At 38.8% G+C, this 25,452-nt stretch overlaps 1 protein-coding gene across 6 annotated transcripts; it reads left to right on the top strand.

Moving 5' to 3' along the window:
- On the top strand, positions 1 to 25,240 carry ZHX1 (zinc fingers and homeoboxes 1). Of its 6 annotated transcripts, XR_012327334.1 has the most exons (6): positions 1 to 87; positions 8,021 to 8,137; positions 17,741 to 20,590; positions 20,982 to 21,073; positions 21,922 to 22,004; positions 23,343 to 25,240. XR_012327334.1 is itself a non-coding variant. In XM_073794715.1 (3 exons), the coding sequence occupies exon 2, from the start codon at positions 17,966 to 17,968 to the stop codon at positions 20,585 to 20,587; it is 2,622 nt and encodes an 873-aa protein (XP_073650816.1). In that variant the 5' UTR covers positions 8,015 to 8,137; positions 17,741 to 17,965; the 3' UTR covers positions 20,588 to 20,590; positions 23,343 to 25,240. The 6 variants fall into 6 exon arrangements, 1 of the variants encoding a protein (XP_073650816.1); XR_002175758.3 differs by lacking the exon at positions 21,922 to 22,004; XR_012327332.1 differs by lacking the exon at positions 1 to 87 and having other exon boundaries at positions 8,015 to 8,137; positions 20,977 to 21,073.
- Positions 25,241 to 25,452: the final 212 nt, after the last annotated feature.

Raw genomic sequence — 25,452 nt, 5'->3', positions numbered from 1 at the left:
GTCAAAGTTGACTCCCTGAATAGTGCAGCCGGTTTGAAATGCAAGATGGCGGCGGCGGGGCTCTGAGAGGCACGGCGGCCCCTGCAGGTAGCTGCGCGAGCGGGCTCCGCGACCAGCGGCCCAGGGCGTCCGGGGCTACGGGTGCGGACCGGCGGCGCAGAGTCCGCGGCGGGCCGGACGGGGGAGGGCGGCCCCGGGGCAGAGACCTCGGAGAGCTAAGCGCGCTCGGCGCGGCGGGTGGCCAGGCGGATGGGCGCGGGGCGTCCAAGGGGCAGGGACCCGGCCTTCCTGGGCCGGGATCGCCGCCAGGGGACAGACCCTGAGCCTCCTTTGCGCTCCCGGGGTCTCTGCGGCCGCGGAAGGAGCTGCGGTGGTCTCTGTAAGGGGAAATTTCAGTCCTCCTGCCTACGAGAGGGCTGAGCAACTTGGGATTGTTGAAGGAAGTGAGGACTGGGTCTCCCTAGAAGGGGGGCAGGCGCCGCAGTGATGGAACACCCTAGCAATGTTGAGGGTCCTGGGGGAGGTCCGGAGCCCTGCCCTGCACGGGCGTGTGGCCTCGTGGGGACTTAGTCTCCCTGAGAGTCAGGAGAGATTCTCTTGCTGGAGCTGAGCGCACTGGTATTGGGGTTGGAGCCCGGAGAGATCCTTCGGGGAAGGGCTGTACCTCACTTCGGGTGAGGCTGGGCACCCATTTCGGGGCAAGACTCAGAGCTGAGTCCTTAAGAACTATATTAGCTTTTGAGGGAGCCCTGGGACTTAGGGAGAAGTTGATTAGAGAGAATGTAAATGTTATCCGTCCCTTTCAGGAGGGAGAGAGGGAGGCTGACCATGGACCGCTCCAAGCCTTAGGGCCTGAAGGGAACAACCTCCCGGTCTTTGCAGGGAATGAAGGGCTAGGAAGGAGCTGTGAGAGGAAGGGGGTCTAATGGCAGCAAAGAAGAGCCCTGGCGGATGCTCTTTCCCTGCGTATTTACACCAAAGTTCTAGGAAACAGGACTTGAAATTCTTTGTTTCAATACGTCTCTCCCCACCTCTCTGTGGGTAACACTAAGGGAAAAGCAAAACCCTGGAGAAGAAGAAGGAAAACAAAAAAGATAAATTAAAAAAAATACAAGAAAGAAAGAAAAAAATAAAATAAAGAGAAGAAAAAGGTTCCGTTGGATATCCTTAGCTTATGTTAGCGCAGGATCCAGCTCTCTGGCAGGTTTCAGTGAGAGACTCGGGTAGGAGAATTAGGAAGCGGGAGAGGGGATGGATAGAGGAGGCATATGGGGAAGAGATTGGGCAGAGCGGGAATTCCACAGGGTTTTTCTGTCATCTCACCCCAGCTCTAAAGAAAAACATGAGAAGAGGCTAATCTTTGTGGGGAGAAAAAAATGTCAGGAAAACTAACTGATAGAGAATTTGTAATGTGTTTAGGTTGGGATTGCATGTAACTTGAAACGAAGAAGCAATTCTCTTGGAGAGTGAGAGGATAGCAAAAAAGGGAAAATCACAGGATTGGGAAATAGAGTAGTTCCCAGTTAGGGAGGAAGAAGCAGCTTTATCCCAGGAATAGTGACTATTTGTTGGGTTGGAGTATATGTTTGTGTATAACCTACATGAGTGCACCTTAAGATTTGTCGGTATTGGTCACTGTTTCTCAGTCTTTGTCTGAAAGCTTTAACTTGTGTTATATGGTGCTACGTGAATTATCCTTGCTTCTGAAAAATCATCCTGAAAAAGTCGTTTGTTTTTATGCCAGTGGTGAGGATGAACAGGATTTGGTGTTAACAAAGATACTGACCCTAGCATATCTCATAGATTTTTTTAAAAAATTTCTTAAGTAGAAATTCTGACTCTTGATTTTAAGCAAAAGAAATGTGAGTGCTGCCAAAAACAATAATGCTGTAACAGGATATAAAAGAAAAAGGGCTTTCATGAATATTTTTTCCTCTTAGTTTTTCCCTTCTTACTCTAAGCATTTTAGGGCTAAGCAGACTAATTTTGTGCAAAATAAGTTGTCAAACCTTGGGTCCTTTCAATATAGAATTGATAGCATTTCATTTATCAAGGACTCTTTTTGTAGAAGAATCTCTTCAAATGCTTTATTTAGTGATAAGGATTAAAATGAAAAAAAAAAAAGAATTAAAGGAAGACTTGGGTAACTGATGGCAGCTCTGATTCATATAGATTTCTTGAACCATTCTAGTATTTTTTAAAACAGCTTTAACGTCTTCAATAGAAATGTTTTTAAAAACACATTTCAAGTATAAACTAGTTTAGAGCTGCATGTTTGGAACATTGTTATTCATGTGTGCTGTTCTTTGGTTTCCCCAAAGTGCACGTAGGTCTAGTTTTATATTCAATTCTGACCAGATTAGGCTGGATGAACCAGAAAGGCATTGCTGCCAGATGGTTTGAAAATATGCTAAGGCTGAAAACATAAATGTGCCTGTGCTGGTGAGCGCTCATTAGTAGATGTCTCTCCCTTATAGTGAGCTGATTATTTCACTGGATTGGAGGACAGTTCACGAATGATGCAGCAATTATTTCACCTTTAATGATACTTGTGTTATAAGTTCTTTTTTTCAATAAATGTGAAAAAAAGTTTTACAATTATTTTATTTATGAACTTGATAGCATAGGTGAGGTGGCTCATTTTGGAGATTTTCTCCCTTTTGTTATTATATTTCACATTGAGACTGAAAGGTGATGTTATGATATACTATACATTTTCCTTCTTGTAATGGTAAATAGGCACAAAAATGTGATATTTGGGACTTACTTAAATGGAAGTACTCTTAAAATTACTAAAATGATTACAAGTGTAGCTGAGGAAATAACCTTTTTATGTACGTTGCAACATTGTGGATTTGGGCTCAAAAGACTCTATACGCGAGTTCGTGCCCTGGTCCGGGAAGATCTCACATGCCGCGGAGCGGCTGGGCCCGTGAGCCATGGCCGCTGAGCCTGCGCGTCCGGAGCCTGTGCTCCGCAACGGGAGAGGCCACAACAGTGGGAGGCCCGCGTACCGCAAAAAAAAAAAAAAAAAAAAGGCTCTATTTATTTGAATATTAACAGTTTTGAAATTTCAGTGCCTAAGCTAGTTTTTAATCTAATATCATATTCAGTCAATTCAGGGAGGTGTCCAGAAATATCTATTGCACTGTTTGTGGTAATAGCCAGTATAGCACATTCACTTTTATGTCTAAATTTTTTCTAACTTAAAATCCTCTTAAGTCATCCTATGTAATTTCAAAAGTAATTTAAATTACATTTATTTGAAGGGAAAAAAAACTATGGCACTAGCCTTTGAATAATAGCCAGTGTTTCCCTAATATGATTGTATACTGTTGCTCTGATATATTAATAGTTGTAGTCCGTGAGTAACCAGATTTGCATGACTCAGCTGCTGATTAAATTACTAATCAGGATATACATTTGCATTTACATTTTGGAGATCTGTGTTTTATACAGTTAATTTTTTTAAATATAGATTCATTTATTTATTTATTTATTGGCTGCGTTGGGTCTTCCATGGCTGTGTGCAGGCTTTCTCTAGTTGCTGAGGGCTTCTCATTGCGGTGGCTTCTCTTGTTGCGGAGTACAGGCTCCAGGTGCGCAGGCTTCAGCAGTTGTGGCACACGGGCTTCAGTAGTTGTGGCTCGTGGGCTCTAGAGCACAGGCTCAGTAGTTGTGGCACACGGGCTTAGTTGCTCTGCGGCATGTAGGATCTTCCCGGACCAGGGCTCGAACCCATGTCCCCTGCATTGGCAGGTGGATTCTTAACCACTGTGCCACCAGTGAAGCCCTATACATTTAATTTTTTTTTTTTTTTTTTGGTATGCGGGCCTCTCACTGTTGTGGCCTCTCCCGTTGCGGAGCACAGGCTCCGGACGCGCAGGCTCAGCGGCCATGGCTCACGGGCCCAGCCATTCCACGGCATGTGGGATATTCCCGGACCGGGGCACGAATCCGTGTCCCCTGCATCGGCAGGCGGACTCTCAACCACTGCGCCACCAGTGAAGACCTATACAGTAAATTTTTAAAGTAAATATTTATGTAAATTTTTATGTAGGTTGCCAGGTTTTGGTCTTAAAGGGTACTTAATCTTTTCAGTTTATATAATCAGTATCCCATAATGTATTTGAAAGGTATAAAGATGGTCTTATGTACCTTTGGTCTGAACAAATATGATGATATACTTTGGAAAACAAGTATATATGAGCAGTTTAAGAGTGACGTTTTTTCAAGGGAGTAAAAACTGAGTAAACCACTTTTTATACAGGATTTTTGTTTTCAGTTTTAAATTTAGATTTTTTAAAAATCATTTTATCAAAGCTTATGTAAAAAATTAAACCATTAAAGTGGTAGACATATCATATACATATTTATCATTTAAAATAAAATAACTTTGTCATTAAATTTTAGTGATTTAATATTTCCCTTAGGACTTCTGACTCCCTTTTTCCCCTTCCTAAAGGTCTTTCTCTTTTTTTGATTGTTGTGAGGAATGAAGGGACATAGGAATATTCTGATATTTCTAAGCACTTCACTCATAATTATGTTTTTCTTCTTTACTAAGTTTATTCCCTTTTACCTTCCGATATTATGAAAAAGAAGTTTGTTAAAATTTGTCTGGGGGCTTCTCTGGTGGCGCAGTGGTTAAGAATCCGCCTGCCAATGCAGGGGACACTGGTTCGAGCCCTGGTCCGGGAAGATCCCACATGCCGTGGAGCAGCTAAGCCCGCGAGCCACAGCTACTGAAGCCCGCGGACCTAGAGCCTGTGCCTCACAACAAGAGAAGCCACCGCAATGAGAAGCCCTCACACCGCAACGAAGAGTAGCCCCCACTCTGCGCAACTGGAGAAGAGCCCACGCACAGCAACGAAGACCCAATGCAGCCAAAATAAATAAATAAATAAATAAAATAATAATAAAAAAAACTTGGCTGGGCTTGGACTCTACTTGGGAGTGGGGTTGGAAAAAAAGAACACTCACTGTATTACTATGATAAGATTTATATCAGAAGTTTGTGAGTTCTATGAAACACCCCTTAAAACGTGTCATATATTAGTGATTTATCTTGAAGCTAAGGTCAGAGAAACTATGTGCATGTTGGGGTGGGGGGTATAAATTATGATTGATTAATGTCTACCTGCTAAAGCCAGCCTATTCTATCATTGCTTAATATGCTCAGAGGTATGAAATGGAAAATAAAATGGATTGTTTTGTGGACTTTTAAAATATTTTATAATGTTTCAACATTTAGCAAATTGTATGTGTGTGTGATAAGAACTCCTAGGATTTAGTCTTTTGACAACTTTCGTATATAACATAGAACAGTGTTAATTATATTTATCGTGCTGTACAGTACATCCTTAGTACTTATTTATCTTATAACTGCAAGTTTGTACCTTTTGACCACCTTCATCCAATTCCCCCACCCCCCAGTCCTGTATCCTGCCTCAGTAACCACAAATCTCATCTCTTTTTCTATGAGTTTGTTTGTTTTTTGAAGTATAACTGACCCAGAACACTATGCTAGTTCTCAACATTTAGCAAAATTTAAACAAAGACTTTCTTTGTTGTATAACTTAGTTAATACCTTAAATAAGAGTCAGAAAAATCTAATTGCAGACTTACCATGGGCCAGGAAATAGTCCAAGCACTTTACATGTGTTATTTCTTTCAATACTTACAACAACCCTATTAAATAGGTACTATCATTAGCCCCATTTTACAGATGACGGGGCTATGGCACAGTCAGGCTAAGTGGCTTATCCGGGACCACACAGCTAGTAAGTGACAAAGCTGGGACTTGAACCCATGCACTCTGGTTCCAAAACCCAAATTCTTCATCTTTATTTCCAGTCCGTCCTCTACTGCCAAAATAACTGATCTGTTTTATTACATAATGTATATGGTTGAGATGACTTATTTAATTTTCTAAGTTCACTCTATTCCTAAATTTTAAAATGATACTTTGAATTTGAGAGGTGTCCTAAAGTACTCCCAGTATCAGGACCTGAACTAACATCAGGCAAGTATGCTTTTCATCCAGAAATGCTGAGGAACTCATTTGTTGCTCCTCTAGTTGCCTTGTGCCTTTGCATGTCTTGGCAGCTCTTCTCAGAGACTCTGGTTCAGTAAAACATCTTGCAATTACTGTGTGATTTAAGAATGGATTCAAATAGGTTACCAATTTCCTATAATATTAATAATTCATTTTGGAAAATAACCTCCCCGCTTTGACAGCTGTTTCCTATCCTCTCTTCTAGTCCACATCTTGTAGATGGATGGCTAAGGAGTGTCCAAGCAAGGAGATACCAGGAAATGAAATTGTAGAATCCCAGGCTGCAGACAGAACAGGATGCTCCACTGGGTCTACCAAGAAAATGCTCTTTTGCTTTTCATGAAAATAGTGTAATTATTCAGCCTAAGCTTTAACTTACCCTACAAGTATTTTACTAAAGAACTGGTATATTTACATGATTTCTCGATTTAAGTGGGCTCTTCATAAGCAATGCTAGAATAGGCTGGCTCTAGCAGGTAGACATTAATCAACATGCACCCCAACACCCATCCCAACATGCACATAGTTTCTCTGACCTTAGCTTCAAGATGAATCACTAATATATGACACGTTTTAAGGGGTGTTTCATAGAACTCACAAACTTCTGATATAAATAATCTTATCATAGTAATACAGTGAGATTGTTCTTTTTTCACCAACCCCCACTCCCAAGTAGAGTCCAAGCCCAGCCAAGTTTTTTTTCAACTTTTGGCTGCGTTAGGTCTTCGTTGCTGTGTGCGGCCTTTCTCTAGTTGCGGCAATCTGGGGCTACTCTTTGTTGCGGTGCGCGGGCTTCTCATTGTGGTGACTTCTCTTGTTGTGGAGCACAGGCTCTAGGCGCGCGGGTTTCGGTAGTTGCAGCACGTGGGCTCAGTAGTTGTGGCTCGCGGGCTCTAGAGTGCAGGCTCAGTAGTTGTGGCGCACGGGCTTAGTTGCTCCACAGCACGTGGGATCCTGCTGGACCAGGTATCGAGTCCGTGTCCCCCGCATTGGCAGGTGGATTCTTAACCACTGCGCCACCAGGGAAGTTCCCAGCCAAGTTTTAACAAACTTCTTCATAAAAGTTGTATGTAGTAATAGCAGGAATCAAAGGATAAGGTACTGAGGGAAATCATCTTCCTTAATATTCATTCACTATGGTTTTCAGAGTTTCTCTGCTTAAAGAACAATTATAAAAATGCTTCAACCCTTCAAAAGCATTATTTACTTTTATTTAATAAGAGAAACAATTATAGTTTTTACTTAATTTTCCTGACTGGTTTAACAACTGTGAATAATATACCACAACATTTTTAGACACAAATCTGAGTTTTCAGAGAATTTTCAGTTTGCTTGATTTTGTACCATCTAATGCTTCACAATGCACTGATTGAAAAACCATTCAGTAGTAGCTTTCTTGCAAAAATGAAATAACCACCAGTCATTCTATTAGATATACCATATGTTTAGGGGTAGAATACCACTAATTTATTTAAGTAGTATTGGCATGTCCCCAGCATTAATGATCCACTTCATTCCAATTAATATGTAGTAGATTAGGGTACAAATATCACTAGGCTTACATGTAAACATACAAACACACACCTCCTCCCAACTCTTAGTTTAACTAAGTTGTCTATCGTAACTTTTGTGTACTAATTTTTTACAATCCCCAATTTCTTCATCTCAGCTTTCATATTATAGACTGCATATATTCACCTTTTGAAAACTTTTATTGAAAATAGTACAATAGTGACTTGGTTGTTTTATAAAATATAAAGATATTTTGAAATGTAGTTTTCAGTTTTGAATTTCTTACTAAGATTGAGTTTGGCATTTCGATGATTCTTTTAAAAGTTCTGTGAGGAAATGAAATTTTTTAAAAATTACATTTATTTTTACAAAGCCAAAGCATAAGCTTAAAGTTTCCGAATAAGACTGAATCGTATCTAGAATAATAAAGCGATATTACTTTTTTTGTAGGAGATGGCAGATAGGTACTTTGGACCTGTTGGTAATGATGGCCTGAGCTAAACATCTCCTAATTTGAGGGGACACCCTTCTGTGTCAAAGAACAGAATGCGAAGGAAGCTATGGCAAGTATGTGTTTCATCGTTTTGGTATGGTAAAAACTCAGATACTGAATGTGCTCACTTAATATAGTGATACTATATTTGGCTAAAGTTTTAAAAGCTTTTCTTAAAAAAGCAGCAGATATATTCTTAACTCTTTTTCAAGAAATGTACTTTCAAACTTGAAAAATATAGAAGTATTGTCTGCTTTAATTTCAAAGGAAACAGCATCACACTTCATAATAAATCTATGTGGTATATTTAGAATTGAGTTTTCAATCTATTCAATACATTTGCTGACATCCACTGTGTATCAGGCACTGTACCAGGTGCTGTGGTAATAGTGGTGAAACAGACAAATGAAGGTCATGAGGGTAGAGACCTTTTCTGTGGGGAAATTGATCTAGAAATTTTACTGTTCTTTTGCCTATATCCAGAAAAATGCTTCAAGACTTACAAGAACAACTTCTGAAAATATGTTTTCAGTATACAGTCCTCTAAGAATAATTACAATTATAAAATTTAAGATATTAATAATTAAATACTTTGATTTAGGTTAGGCATACCACTATTTAAATATTTGAATATATTTTTACTTAATTACTTATTATATTTTATTTACCTGATATAACTTGGCTTTTATAAGAAGCATTAGATTACGTACTATACTGTTGGAAATATTTATTTAGTCCAATTGTTATTGTATATGATTCCAGAAAGTACTAGGAAAGATTCCATAACCATTAATTTGGTGGTTCACTTTCATTTTTTGTGTTCTTACAAGTTGACATTACCAATACTAATTACTGTTATCCTTCAAAGTATTTTTTAAATTAATTAATTAATTTTATTTATTTACTTTTGGCTGTGTTGGGTCTCGGTTGCTCCGCGTGGGCTTTCTCTAGTTGCGGCGAGCGGGGGCTACTCTTCGTTGCTCTGCGTGGGCTTCTCATTGCGGTGGCTTCTCTTGTTGCAGAGCACAGGCTGTAGGCGCGCGGGCTTCAGTAGTTGTAGCATGCAGGCTCAGTAGTTGTGGCTTGTGGGCTCTAGAGCGCAGGCTCAGTAGTTGTTGCGCACAGGCTTAGTTGCTCTGCGGCATGTGGGATCTTCCTGGGCCAGGGCTTGAACCCGCGTCCCCTGCATTGGCAGGCGGATTCTTAACCACTACGCCACCAGGGAAGCCCCCTTCAAAGTATTTTTAAAAATTGAATGATTATATCCTGAGTGAAATAGGTAACAGTTACTTTATTTTATAAATGGGGAAGATAATGGACAGATGAATGGCTTTTCAGCCTTTCAATGATAATCTCACTTAGAATCAAGAATAGCATTCTTGTGTTAGATTGTCTGTGAAAGATTTAATACGCTTCCTTGAGAAAAGTAGGGGAAAATTATTTTCAGCCGAAAATTACTTTTGGATCATATTCACAAACTTGAATAATAAAGACAGGAGATTTCATTATAGGGCTAGTTTGTATATCACTCTCATTATGTTACATACCGACCTACATGCCAGCAGAAGGTAGAACACCAGGATGTAAGTGTCCTAGAGACCATTCAAAAAGACATTTCACTCCTCAAATCTGGGGTCAGAGCTTACCAGGAGAAATCTGTCTAGCTTAGATTCTTCTTTTAATCTTTAGCAGCATTAAAGTTGGCTTTCTCGGGTAGAAAAAAAAAACAGGTAGAGAGGATAGAGTTTCTAACCCTTTAAGCCTTAATTAGCATTAGCAAAGGGATCTTCTGAAATTAGATAATCTTTGGCCACAGTTTCTTAGATGCTGTTACTTGGATCACATTCACTCCCGTCTGTATTCACCTTGATACTTGAATTTTTATTATTTTGAGACCATTTTGGCAATTTTCTTGAGACTTATCTCTTAGGTAATAATTCTAGGTTACAGTAATTTTTACAAACGTTTGTTGTGGGTACAAATTTGGGTTGACAAATCGCTCATTTAATTTTTTTTTTGAGAACTTGACTCTTGTTTCTAAATATTTTTATATTTTAGCTTTGAAAAATGCCTCAAGTTTGTAAAGACCAAAGAAAAATTTTGTAATTAAAAAAAGTATCCTCTTGGACACTTTTTTTTTGAAAAAACATGGTAGATAGCATTTGTTTTAATTTGAGTCCATTATTCTTTGTTCCTACTGTTATTTCAGGCATTCTGTGATTTTGGTGGATTTGTAACTTTTAGTTTGAATACAAACATGTAAAAATAAGTATTTTCAGCTGGCTAAACAGAACTCTGACTCAGAGAGGGAGAAGTGAAACTAAACAGAATACAGAGTCCTAAGAGTTCTCAGGATAGGTATAAATACACATTTCAAAGGATTCTTAGTTTGTATATTTTAGTTGTCCTAAGAACAGTTTTACTTAGTTGGTACTTGGTCAAAACTAACACAGTACTTAAAAATCATAGTTATCTTCTAAATGTTCTTATTTGACCCAGAATTGGCCTAAAAACAAAGTTTGTTTTTATTCGCATAAAATCTTACCAAAATAACATGCCTTTGTGGCTAACTAGGCCAATAAACTGTTAATCATTTAATTTAAAGTACAAGCCAGTCTGAAAAATAGAGGCTTGGAAATTCAGTGTAGCTATGGACCTACTTAGTTATAAAATTTTTTAAACTTTTTTTTTAGCACTAAGCATAGAATTTGAAACAATTCACTAACTTTTTATAGTGTATTACATTGAGAACCTGTTTTTAAATCTCTTTAAAAATATAGAATATCATTAAAATATAGTTTTCTCTTATAGAGAAATAATGATTCTAAGTTCAAATTTGCATTTGCTATCTTTATAAGAACTGTGCCTTTTCTTCTGAATTCTACTGCAGGACTAATTCTTTGAATGAATTTATCATCCTTGTTTCATTTTTATATAGTCTACAAATTTAGATATACACTATTCACACATAAAACTGATTTGTTATGGTAGAATTATAGATATTGGTAAATATTTGTTGAATATCCATTGCTGTGTTTTAATAAATAGAGTGTTTTATATTTGAGCATGTTTTCGTATTCTAGGGACTAAGGTAATTTTATTAGTAAGGATTTTACCAGTGAAAGTACTGTAAAGCGAGCACAGCTGTTCTTTATAGCGCCTCTATAAATGAGTGCTTAATGAAGTAGAATGTAGGTTATAATACACAATACACATATATTTTAAAGCTTGTTTTTTCCCCAGCAAATATTATTGGAGTCTTAATAGGCGCTGTTTGGCCCTGAGAATATAGTGGAGAGCCATGTAAGAAGAACTACTCTTAGAACTGCTCCAGATTTTTATTCTGTGATGAAATAAATTTTGCTTTCACTAAATGCTTTTCTGCAGAGAAAATTTCATGTAATTATTTTCATGAGTTAAGAATCATGAATTGATTAAGGAGCATCCTACCCTCCGGAGAAGAACCAGTGCGCAGATAGAACCATGGAAATTGGCTTGGCCTATATCTACACCCTGGAGATTATGTGTGGTCTTGCGGGCTCTTAGAACCAGTCTGACTTCTCTACCGTGGGGCAGCAGTCCCCAAAGACGTCTGGAATACCCCTGAATGCTGTACACACTCCGATTCTTCTTCCTCCTGAAAAAAACCTTTATGTAGCACATGTTTTTGCTTTAAAAATAGAAAGTAAACTTTGTTTCCAGCTTGAGACAAATGACCATAGAAATATTTTAGTCTATTTGCAGTTTTAAGGCCTTGAAACTATTGTTTGTTGTATTTACAGTAAAGCAATATCATAACAATATTAAAGAAAACTTGTAAATACCACACATAAAAAAATTTCACCCATAATCTCATGTGAAAATTTCATTTTTTATGTTCTCATCTAGTCTTTGTCCACATGCATACATATTTTCCCATAGTTATTTTATAATCAATATACAAATTTTATTCTGATCTTTAAAAATTTAACAGTAAATGGATACTTTACCATATTCCTTAATTACTTTTTTGAATATCTTTTTTTTTTTTTTGCGGTACGCGGGCCTCTCCCTGCTGTGGCCTCTCCCGTTGCGGAGCACAGGCTCTGGACGCGCCCGCCCAGTGGCCATGGCTCACGGGCCCAGCCACTCCGCGGCACGTGGGATCTTCCCGGACCGGGGCACGAACCCATGTCCTCTGCATCGGCAGGCGGACTCTCAACCACTGCGCCACCAGGGAAGCCCTGAATATCATTTTTAATGGCAGTGTAATGGATTTGATCATTTATTTTTTTAACGTATTTCTCTACTGAAAGAGTAACTGAAAATAGCATTCAAATATGATTATATTTACAGTGCTGGATGCATTTAGAGCATGATTTTTTCTTTTATTGGCAGACTTCACTTTATGTTTTAACTGCAAAGCCACCTAGCTCCTCAGTTGTGCAACTAAACTCTAACCCTCTTTTATAGGTAAATAGTGCAAGCTTCTGCAAATTGATTTTAAGCTTTTTTGAGTTGACTTTCAAAGGGAGGATGAGATGCCTGTCAGCTAATAGAAATTTCTATATGGCAGTTTTACTGTTTCAGCTCCACTGCACTGTAATGATGAAAGGAGATGAATTGAAACCACACCATGGAAATTCTTATTCTGTATTTTTAACCCCTTTTGCTTTTTCGTTCAACTTGTGTGCTGATTATGATTATTATTATCAACTTGTCAGCTGATTATGTTGCTTGAGAGATAGAAAGAAAGAGAATAATAGTAAATAAATGGTATTTATTTATTCCGAAAAGAATTTTTCAGGGACTGGGGGAAAAAGCATTAGTTAGGCACCTGCTGTGTATCAGAGTGTGTGAAGCATTTTTATTTGATCAGCCTCTGAGGTAGGATACCAGTATTCTTATTTTCTCCAGGGCAGCGTTCTCTGCTTCTTTTCTAGAAGCCTCCTGTAGTGTGCTTATATAGTTCCCGATACTTCGTCTCTCATTGCGTTGATCATAGTTAGTCTAAGTAATTGTTTACTGCCTGTTTTCCTTGCTCAACTGCTAGAATCTGGCAGACCAGAGATGATCTGTCCTGGTCACTGCTGTAATCCAAGTGCCCAACACAGTGCCTGGCACGTGGTTGACCTTCAACAAATAGTTGTTCAGCGGATTTGTTGAACTGAAGAATTTTGGTTTTATAGGTGAGAAAACTGAGGTTGATATGAAGTTGATATTGGGTAACTTTTCCAGTCACCTAACTACTAAGTGACAGAGGAGACTCTAAAACCTGTGGTTTTACCCTACACCACAAAGCCTCTGTGAACTTATCCCCCTGGGCCTGGGTTTCTTCTTCCATAAAAAAATGGGACGATTGGGCTTCCCTGGTGGCGCAGTGGTTGAGAGTCCGCCTGCCGATGCAGGGGACACGGGTTCGTGCCCCGGTCCGGGAAGATCCCACATGCCGCGGAGCGGCTGGGCCCGTGAGCCATGGCCGCTGAGCCTGCGCGTCCGGAGCCTGTGCTCCGCAACGGGAGAGGCCACGGCAGTGAGAGGCCCGCGTACTGGTAAAAAAGAAAAAAAAAAAAGGGACGGTTGTGCTGAGGTCCCTGCTTACCCCCCAGAACATGACTTTATAATAAGGACCACGAGGATGCCCTTGTTTGTGCTTTGATTTATTTTTAGGTTATATCATAATAATAGAATTGAGCCATTGGACCAAATCTTGAGGCTCTTTTGGAAACTCTTAGTCTCCCTTTGGAAATATGTTAAATAATATATTGACTCTGGTTTTGTTAGCAAAATGTGAGCAAACAGTTTTAGAAGTGAAGAGGAAAGAGTATTTCTCAGGTCTATGTAGTTGAGTATAGAAGTAATCCAGGTTGAGGCAACCTAGGCTACTCAAAATAATCAGATTTTTAGTCTTTTGCATTACTGAAGATTTTTTTTTAAACCTTTCTTTTTTTTTTTTTTTGTGGTACGCGGGCCTCTCACTGTTGTGGCCTCTCCCGTTGCGGAGCACAGGCTCCGGACGCGCAGGCTCAGTGGCCATGGCTTACGAGCCCAGCCGCCCCGCGGCTTGTGGGATCTTCCCAGACCGAGGCACAAACCCGTGTCCCCTGCATCGGCAGGCGGACTCTCAACCACTGCGCCACCAGGGTAGCCCTTAAGCCTTTCTTTTAAGTAGCTTATTTAAATTTAATTATAATTTTCAAATTATACATTTAAGTTAAAATATTTAATTTAAATAAATTTAATTTATAATTTAAAATTTTCAAATTCCTTTCAAAGACCAGTGCTTTCAAAGGAAAAAGCACAATTGTGCGTATATATCATTAGATAATAATACATGAATATTTTGTAATTTTCATGACTTTAGCAAAAAATAATTAAGGTTTTAAAATTTTATATCTGTTTCAGTTCTTACAAACTGACCATCCTGAGCTAGTGAACTATAAGGAAAAGAAATAAAAGTAATAATTTCGTAGCATGTTCCTATTTTTATACTAGATAGGATAAAAAGTAAGAAGTTTAACCCAAGAACTAGAGAACCAGAATAATAAAGGGATCTGAGCTCCTCAGGTTTCTCTTCTGTATCTTTTTATTAGTATGGGTTACTCTGTTCTACTCCTAGGCGCTCCAGTCCTGCCTTTTAGAGTGAAACAACCTGAAAGTACACATTAAATTCACTTTAGCTTTCACATTTCACTTAGCACTGGCAAGCTGAGGATTTTTGATGAAAGTATTTTTTTTTTTTTTTTTTTTTTTTTTGTGGTACGCGGGCCCCTCACTGTTGTGGCCTCTCCCGTTGCGGAGAACAGGCTCCGGACGCGCAGGCTCAGCGGCCATGGCTCACGGGCCCAGCCGCTCCGCGGCACGTGGGATCTTCCCGGACCAGGGCACGAACCCGTGTCCCCTGCATCGGCAGGCGGACTCTCAACCACTGCGCCACCAGGGAAGCCCCAGTATTTACGTTTTTAAGGCAAAGACTTCAGACACATCTCAGAACCCATCAGAGGTGGAAGTAGGGATTGTGGGGTCCGTGGGATGGGGTCAGGAAGTAGTTTAGCTTCTATACTTCTCCGACCAGTGGCTATATTCTTTAATCAGTTTTGCACTTAGGCTTCTCATAGAATTTTGTTTGAAGAAAGGGCTGTCCTGCTTAGAATAAGAAGTTTGAAAACCACCATTTTCAGGAAATGTAGTTTCAAGAAAAACCCCTCTATCTTTGACTTCTGGCTGTTAATATACCCTAATAAATATAATAAGATTCTATGAGAATAACAGTCACAAAATAGCTTACTCCCCTGCCTTTCAGCAATTCTCCTTCACTGTTAAAAATGTGGGTGCTGCTCATTGGTTACTGTTCTGCTTAAAGTCTTATTTGAGGAATTCCCTGTTTCTAATGAGGAAAAAATGATAAAAACAGTGGTGTTCCTTATTGAACTGAGTAGGAGAGATGGTATTATCTTAGTTTATAACATTTAGTTAAGAAATCATTTTAAATTTCAGTGATTTCTTTATGTTCCCTTAGAAATCAAAATTTTTTTTTTTTTTTTTTGCGGTACGCGGGCCTCTCACCGTTGTGGCCTCTCCCACCGCGGAGCACAGGCTCCGGACGTGCAGGCCCAGCGGCCATGGCTCACGGGCCCAGCCGCTCCGCGGCATGTAGGATCTTCCCAGACCGGGGATCGAACCCGTGTCTCCTGCATCGGCAGGCGAACTCTCAACCACTGCGCCACCAGGGAATCCCCAAAGATTTTTTATAGAAAAAAACACTAACACTTTTGAGAGTGGGGTTTGGATTGTTGATACCATTATTATTACTAAGCTGATGCTCTTTATTTTGTAATATGGGAAATCAGGACATTTAGTCTGACTTTTGGTCCAACTTTCCACCTGTTGCTTGGATCCATCAAATGGATATGTAGTATATATTTGAATAATCCCAGTGAGGAGGATCTTACCACCTTCAAAGGCAGGACATTCTCTCTTTGGACAGCTCTGTTTCCTAAAAATGTTTCTCCCTTTACTGAGTCATGGAGACCTAGTTTTGCTATAATCTTTGAAATAAACTTTTTCTCCTCAGTTCAGCTAGGACAAGGATTATGCTAGTAAATGAAAATAGTTCCAATTCGTGGTACAAAATAAGTGATACCACTTACTGTATTCATTTTCATTTGGTTTAGAATTTAGAAGCACGCCAACTTTGATTTAGCATGAAAATTGTATTTTAACTATTTTGGGTGCAAAAGTATTAAAATGTATTTGTATGAACATAACTCACTTTTTCTTGATGATTCAAGGTCATTCTTGTGAATTTCAGCTATGTTGTCCATGATGATGCCCTTAGGGCATTTTGAATTTTACAGGACTCTTTTCCTATTCATTCTAGTTCAGGTTGGAAGTAGTTTTTTTTGTGTGTGTGTTGGCCGGGGGGGGGGGGGGGGGGGGGGGGGGGGGGGGGGGGGGGGATCTTAGTTCCCCAACCAGGGATTGAACCCCGGGGCACAACAGTGAAAGCGCTGCAACCTAACCACTAGACCACCAGGGAACTCCCTAGTTCAGGTTAATAAGCATTTAGTGACTCTCTACTTCCAGGCTTCTGTATGCAAAAGGAGATATAGAAATGTATGAGAAGTCAGCCAAGATAGCTCAGCTGGGAGAGCTTAGATTGAAGACATAAAGGAAGTTGCCTCCATCCAGAGTTTCAGGAGCTTTGCTATGTCTCAAAAAAGCTATTACTTTAAAAAAGAAGGAAAAAATGAATAAGGAAACTGGAGGTTTCGGGACAGAAGTGTAACATTCCTCTGGTACAATATGGTAAGTTCTAGACTAGAAAACAAGCCGGGGAGGAGGTTGGGCCGAGCTAAGGGGAGAAGGTGATCTATCAGGCAGATTTATAGAGAGGTCATCACACCCAGCGCACAAACAAGTGTCCTGGCACAAGGAATGGCCTGCACTGAGAGTCCTTAGAATAGCAATCGTTTTTGCTCTGTGCCTAAAACATAAAGAAATAGGAGATGGTAGGAAATTGAGGTTGCAGCCAGGATGTGAAGAGAACTACATGTGGCTTAAGGAGTTTGAACTTCATTCTTTCAGCACTGGGGACCCATCATAAGCTTGAAGTCAGGAGACTGACATGATTAGATATGTTTTACCAATTTTGATAGCATTGTGGAGAATGATTAAGATAATGTTTCTGAAACTTTGATCATTTATATTCTGCCTTTGTTGCTTTTGCCATACTTGGGCATGCTTTGGGGATAAGACAGACCAGGAGGAAGAAGCGGGCATAACTGATGGATTGAATTTCTTATACACTTAGTGGTCATAGTCTTGAGTATCTGTGGCTGCTTTTATAGTTTTAAAGTTCCTCCCCTGTTAACAGATTATCATTTCACACTGATATTAGTATGCCTGCCGAAGCAGACTCTTTTTCCCCCTTCCCTTCCAATGTATAGCTGGCTAGCTGAAAAATCCAAATAAACAAGCCCGTGGGCTGACCCATGAGGTACAGTACATGACCTAAAGTGAGTTGGCTTGGAGACATCTATTTTGACCCTTAGAGGACTTTTTTCCTGGTCTGGTCTTATTCTACATCTTTATAACTGAGCTCTCCAACAACTTCATGTAAGTGAAATATAACTGTAATTTGCTTAATAGATCATAATCACTCATTTAAAAACATTTTTTAATTTATCTTAATGTAGGTGATTGGAGTTGTGCTTCAAAAATTTCAGCAGTTCAGCAGTATTTTATTTGCCAACCATAAGCTCTTTACTTGATAGCACCATGAAAAAGCTGCTAATGAGACTTGTTGAGCACAAAGACAGACTTGAAGAACCAAAAGCCATTGTTTTCAAATGAAGAATACTGAACAGTTTTAAGCCCCAATGCTTTTTAATCACCACTGAGATTTCCCCCATAACATCAGAATGGCAAGCAGGCGAAAATCCACAACACCCTGCATGGTCCTTGCCAGTGAACAGGATCCAGACCTCGAGCTGGTATCAGATTTGGATGAAGGTCCTCCTGTACTTACACCTGTAGAAAACACCAGAGCAGAGAGTATCTCAAGTGATGAAGAAGTTCATGAATCCGTAGACTCTGACAATCAGCAAAATAAAAAAGTTGAAGGTGGCTATGAATGTAAATATTGTACTTTTCAAACTCCAGATCTAAATATGTTTACTTTTCATGTGGATTCAGAACATCCCAATGTAGTGCTAAATTCATCCTATGTTTGTGTCGAATGCAATTTTCTTACCAAAAGGTATGATGCACTTTCCGAGCATAATCTGAAATATCACCCGGGAGAAGAAAATTTCAAGTTGACTATGGTGAAACGAAATAACCAGACAATCTTTGAACAAACAATAAATGATCTGACTTTTGATGGTAGTTTTGTTAAAGAGGAGAATTCAGAGCAAGCTGAATCGACAGAAGTTTCTTCTTCGGGAATATCTATCAGTAAAACTCCTATTATGAAAATGATGAAAAATAAAGTGGAGAACAAACGGATTACAGTTCATCATAATTCAGTTGAGGACGTTCCGGAAGAGAAAGAGAATGAAATCAAACCAGACCGTGAAGGAACTGTGGAAAATCCAAGTTCTTCAGCTTCTGAATCGAATACAAGTACTTCCATTGTAAACAGAATACATCCAAATACTGCCAGCACAGTTGTGACCCCGGCAGCAGTTCTTCCTGGGTTAGCACAGGTTATCACTGCTGTATCAGCTCAGCAGAATTCCAATTTGATTCCCAAAGTCCTCATCCCTGTTAATAGCATTCCTACCTACAATGCTGCATTGGATAACAACCCCCTTTTGCTTAACACCTACAACAAATTCCCTTATCCAACAATGTCAGAAATTACTGTTCTTTCTGCCCAAGCAAAATATACGGAGGAACAGATCAAGATATGGTTTTCAGCCCAACGTCTAAAACATGGTGTTAGCTGGACTCCCGAGGAAGTAGAGGAGGCGAGAAGAAAACAATTCAACGGAACAGTCCACACTGTACCTCAGACCATAACTGTCATCCCCACCCACATTTCCACAGGGAGTAATGGTTTACCATCCATCTTACAGACATGCCAAATAGTTGGCCAGCCAGGTCTGGTCCTTACCCAAGTGGCTGGCACGAATACCTTGCCAGTAGCAGCACCTATAGCCTTGACAGTGGCAGGGGTTCCAAATCAAACAAACGCACAGAAAAGTCAGCTCCCAGCCGCTCAGCCTACTGCAGAGACCAAGCCAGCAGCAGCAGGAGCCCCATCCTCTCAGCTTGTAAAAAACGAGACTGCAGTGGCGAACCCTGATGCGTTCGGCGTTCGGGCAAAAAAGACTAAAGAGCAACTGGCAGAATTAAAAGTGAGCTACCTAAAGAATCAGTTTCCCCATGATTCCGAAATTATCAGACTTATGAAAATCACAGGGCTGACAAAAGGAGAGATTAAAAAATGGTTTAGTGACACAAGGTACAACCAGAGAAATTCAAAGAGTAATCAGTGCTTACATCTCAACAATGATTCCTCCGCCACTATTATCATAGACTCCAGTGATGAAACCACGGAATCCCCAACTGTTGTTACTTCACAGCAGAAACAATCCTGGAATCCTTTTCCAGACTTCACTCCCCAAAAGTTTAAAGAGAAGACGGCAGAGCAGCTTCGTGCCCTACAGGCAAGTTTTCTCAACAGCTCTGTACTTACAGAAGAAGAATTAAATAGGTTAAGAGCGCAAACCAAACTTACCAGAAGGGAAATTGATGCTTGGTTTACAGAGAAGAAGAAATCAAAAGCTTTAAAGGAAGAGAAAGGAGAAATAGAGGAAAGCAATGCAGGTAGTTCCAAAGAAGAAACTGGAGAAACTTCTCCTGGAGATGAGTCTAGTGCACCTAAGTCAGGGAGTACGGGCAAAATATGTAAAAAAACACCCGAGCAGTTGCACATGCTTAAAAGCGCATTTGTCCGAACACAGTGGCCGTCGCCAGAAGAGTATGACAAGTTGGCTGAAGAAAGTGGGCTTGCTAGAACAGACATAGTTAGTTGGTTTGGGGACACCCGTTATGCTTGGAAAAATGGAAACTTAAAATGGTACTACTACTATCAAAGCGCCAATTCAAGCAGTATGAACGGTCTGTCTTCTCTTAGAAAAAGGGGGAGAGGGAGACCCAAAGGAAGGGGAAGAGGAAGACCTCGCGGGCGGCCCAGAGGAAGCAAGAGAATGAACAACTGGGACAGGGGGCCGTCCCTCATCAAATTTAAAACTGGAACTGCAATACTTAAGGATTATTACCTGAAGCACAAATTTCTTAATGAGCAAGACCTCGATGAACTTGTTAACAAATCACATATGGGCTACGAGCAGGTCAGAGAATGGTTTGCTGAAAGACAGAGAAGATCAGAGTTAGGTATAGAATTATTTGAGGAAAATGAGGAGGAAGATGAAGTTATTGATGATCAGGAAGAGGATGAAGAAGAAACAGATGACAGTGACACTTGGGAACCCCCACGACATGTGAAGCGGAAGCTTTCTAAATCAGATGACTGAAATGTAAGTTGTTAAGCTGCGTGTGCATTCACCAACCACATACATTTAGCACAGTCACCTCGTATTTGTCATCGTCACTTTTGACGGATTTTTTCTAAAATAGTTTCTCTTATGCCTCGTAAGAGGACTAGGTGCCATGAGGATAGCCAAGAGATACGATTATCATGTGTAGTCTGATTCTTGTGATGGTTATGTTTATTATGTAGAGTTTAATGTTGCCTTAATTATTTTTTATGTGAAATGTTCTTTACTTTGTTTTAAGGGAAAGTTACCCATTCTCGAAGAAGGAAGACTGGTGGGCGGGTTGGGGATTCACACATACTAAAGATAACTAAAATGTATTTCTTGCAACCCTCCTTCACTAAAGCTTCATTTTTTGCCTGTTTAAGGAAAGAATTCAAAAACGAAAACTAAAAAGAAGGGGAAAAGTATACCGAAGGAAAGACTTACCACAGGGGTGAAGATTGCTCAGTTTTAGGAAACTAGGTGAAAATGGCTATCTCTCTTTCTTTCTTCATTGTATTGCCCCCCAAACTATTAGATTTTTAACTAGAGTTTAAAATGCTTTAAGTATTAAAATTATTCAATTTTTTTTCTATTAAAAGCCAAAGGTCTGTTTTAAGCAATATATAAATTCATATTTGCTTAGGTGGCATCTGTCTTTGAAAACTGTGATATAAATTATTTCTGTTTTAGGGATCAGTGGTAAATAACAGATTTTATATTAAATTAACTCAATTGCCTAAAATGTCTTTTCCTTATTTGATATAAAACAAACCTGCTACCAGCAGAAACACATTATTAAGTTAAAAATATCTCTCTGTAGGCATAAAAGTGCAAGTATATATGCTTTAAATTTGAAAGGTTTGGCCTGTTCCTTAACTCTTAATTCTTTTATAGATTGGATTAATTAAAATTTCACTGTAGTTGCAAATCCAGATACCTGATTTGGAGTTAGAACTTGAATTCTTTTTTTTTTTTTTTTTTTTTTTTTTTTTGCCGTACGCGGGCCTCTTACTGTTGTGGCCTCTCCCGTTGCGGAGCACAGGCTCCGGACGCGCAGGCTCAGCGGCCATGGCTCACGGGCCCAGCTGCTCCGCGGCATGTGGGATCTTCCTGGACCGGGGCACGAACCCGCATCCCCTGCATCGGCAGGCGGACTCTCAACCACTGCGCCACCAGGGAAGCCCCAGAACTTGAATTCTTAATACTTTTGGAATTCAGTAGCATAGTTTGCTTCTTTTCTACTCTCTGTTTTAGAGTGTTCTAGGATAAGACTGTACTTTTTTTTAAAACAGTGCAATTGTCATGAAGTGTTTGTATCTGTCCATCAGTAGTCCAAAAGCACCTTGTTGTCAGAAATCACTGCAGTGTTCTGAAACAGCAGGGGAGGAAAAGAGGCTTAGACCCTCATCATGTGAGCATATTTATTACACTTACTTCCATAGCTTTTTGCATCCCTACCCCATCTGCTACTTTTATGCTCTCTTATTCTACACAGAATTTCTTTAATTCCCCCATGCCTTCCTCCCTGGTTTTATTTATTTTGTTTTAACAATTATTTATAGAGAGCTTAATATGTACCAGGCACTATTCTTATTGCTTGGCAGTAAGCAAGATATTCTTTTTTTCCAGATATTCTTTTCATTAACAGTTTTTTTTTTTTCAGGCAGAAAAACAGATGAGACTAAAAATGCACCTATTTTAGAATGAATCTCACTCCAGGTTATAGAGCATAATGTATCCTTGTGAGTCACAGAAGTTAAACAGTCTGTACGGCTTTATCCTGAAACGCAGCCCTCCATTTCCTTATGTCAGAAATCTTCAGGACAGGCTTTCTTCTGACCCAGATGCAGAAAATATTTTTTACAGGCTTTTTTGTTGTTGTTGCTAAACACAAGAATGTGCACTCGGCCAAGACTGAATCAACAAATTTGTTGCTGCAGTGAATTGTTGTCGTTGTTGTAGTAGTAAGCTCTGCAGTGATTTTGGAGGAAGTTGTAATCTCATTCTAAAAATAATGTGAACTTTGTTGTACAGCTTAGTTTGACCTTACTTTAAGTTTGTGTGGGTAATTCTTAAGTTATATATCAATACGCTAATGGACACTAGGGTCAGAAAATTCACACAAAGCCATGCATGGTTTTTAAAAAATTGTATCGTATATGTTATACATGTACTTTTGTGGTACCTATATTGGCATGCTCTAATTTTAAAATACGCAAAAGTCTAAAATTATAAAACCCATTAATTACCAAGTTATCACTGGCTTAACAAAATAATTTTTCATCTTATAAAAGGATTCACCATAAATTTCCTCTAAACAGTTACTTCTTCATTTAGATACGGTTTAATTTACCAAAAAAAAAAAGTAACCAAAACCTTTCCAAAACAGTTACTGCAAAAAAGTGATAAACACATATGTCTTTTGCACAAGCTAGCCCCATATATAAAAGTCTTTAGATTTCATAGTCTATTATGAATACAATGAAATATATACTTCCAACTAATATTTTTTTATAAATTATTACATGTAGGTAAAAAATGTCTATAAGCAAATCTGGTATATGCAGAACATATACACTGGAGTTGCACACAAAATCTGCATTACACAAGATACATATGGCAAGTGATCTCAGGATTAATAAGCGAATACAGAGGATGTATTTTAATCGTTTTTGTTTCTAAAAGTGGTAAATGTTAAAATATGGTTATCTTTAAAATTTTAGTTTTTTATTATGTTTTTCTTTTATAGCTGCCTAAAACGTTGGAGGAGAATCAATTCTTCAACTCCAGATGTCTGGTTTACTGTGAATGGGCTCAATCTTTGATGACACTGAAAACGTTTGGGGGCATACACAATCTCAAAAAATAGGATCCAATACCCAAAAACAGTGGGACTCAATGTTGTGTCAAAGTTAAACTGCTGCAGACGGCAGAAGTCCTGCAGCGCACACAGGACACTAATTAAAACAACTTGTAAGCAGTCACATTTCAATGAAGTGCATTTTTATTCTGATATGATGGAGACATTCTGATTCTTACACTTTCTGAGGGGGTTTAATGACCACTAGAGCTTGTCCTCATATTCTGTTCAGCTTAATACTGTATGTCTCGTAAGATGGGCCTTATTGCCTGTATTCTTTGATATATGATTAAGATTATAGCTTTGAGTGACCAAACATTTTACAGAGTAAAACTTGTTTGAAGCAGGAAAAAGAAAAATCTGATTTATTTCTATGTCTCATTTCTCAGGCCCTGCACTAAGATTAAGGAGTTGTGCGTGGGTTTATGTAATTACAGCGTAAGTGAAAAACAGGCTGTGGACATATTGGAGCAAGAAGGTTTTGTGGTATCATTGGCGCTTAATGATTGGATCTTTCATTGAACACATTCATGGATACCACTATTACTACTTGTAATACTCTGTTACTTTTTTTCATTAGAAATTGAATTAGCTTTTTCTTAAACCGAACATAATCAGTACTGAAGAAGGGAAAGAAACTGGCATAAGAATTTGAATAGGGTGAAACTCTGAAATAAATATTGTACCAAAAATGTGAAAAAGAACCATGTAGTAAATATTAACTTAGTGTTTTCTTACAATCGTATAGAAATCAGAAATTTTGTACAGGTGACAGATCAGAATTTTCAAGAATTATCTTTTGGTGAAATTCTACTTTGTGTAACAACTTCAATGAATAAAGAAAAAAATTCTGAACTGATCAGAATGAGGTAAAACTTAGCTTCTCACTTATGAACATGGCAGTGTTCACTGTTAACTCTTGCCATTTCAGGAGACTGAAAGTTCCTCCTAACTCAAACTTTGTAAAGACCGGTGCTGTTCATTCGTGTTGAGAAGGACCCTTTCCTTTGTGACTACAGGACCATTTTTCAAAATGTGCTTTCTTCATAGAAGAAATGTTCAGTTTCATTAGCTTTGGATTTTAAAATGTTTTTCTGAATGACCAGATGTAGTGGGCTTGGCCAGTTTATTTTATCTAATTTAATGAATAATAAATATTAAGCTCTTGTTTTTACCTAAATGTTTGTCATCTAATGAAAATGTTATGAAAAAGCCTTGACTATGCATGCTGCTTTCATTTTTATAAACTTTTCATTTTTTAACTATAGCTTTATTAGTAATTCCAAAATGCTGCAATTTAGCTTATTTCTTCATTCAAACAGCTGGCTTTGTGGGTGGCTTTTTCATACTACTGTTAACTTTTTTTAAGAGAAGCAATGTAAAGACAGTAACGATTTAATGCACTAAACTGTTCTTTCTTTTACACGTTTAAAAACTTCTTAAAGCACTCTGTATTATAATGATTAAATTGCTCCCTTTTTTAAATCATTGCTAATGTGGTCTGAGTTTTGTTTGACAATAATTTTAATGTTTTCAAAATTTGAAATGTCAAGTATTGGAAATGAAACCTTTGAATATATTTATATTATGTTTCCCTTGCAATATGTTAACTTTGTATAACTGTAAATAACTATTAGTAATTTTTCCCCAGTCTCTTAAGACTTGACACTTAAATCTGCTCTGATGTTTGCTAGCTTTTAAATATATTTATTTGACAGAGCAAAGAACCCTCTTCTCCTGGTTAACTGTGTCCTTGAATACAAAATAAAAGTTAGCAGTGATTAGTAGTTTTCAGTGATTTTTTTTTCATTTTATTAACTGCATTTTCAAAAAATCATGGTAAAATATAACAAAAGTTGCCATTATATCCATTTTTAAGTGTACAGTTCAATGGCATTAATTATATATACAGTGTTGGGCAACAGTATCCACTATTTCCAAAACTTTTCATCATCCCAAACAGAACTCTGTAACTGTTAAGCAATAACTCTCCATTGCC

The sequence above is a fragment of the Tursiops truncatus genome, chromosome 17 (genome assembly GCF_011762595.2).
Source record: "Tursiops truncatus isolate mTurTru1 chromosome 17, mTurTru1.mat.Y, whole genome shotgun sequence".
Classification (NCBI taxonomy): Eukaryota; Metazoa; Chordata; class Mammalia; order Artiodactyla; family Delphinidae; genus Tursiops; species Tursiops truncatus.
Note: the sequence above shows the minus strand (reverse complement) of the source record. Positions and strands in the feature narration are given on the sequence as shown.

Excerpts from the sequence above, each read along its gene's own strand:
- ZHX1 (XM_073794715.1), top strand. The coding sequence starts at position 17,966 with ATGGCAAGCAGGCGAAAATCCACAACACCCTGCATGGTCCTTGCCAGT.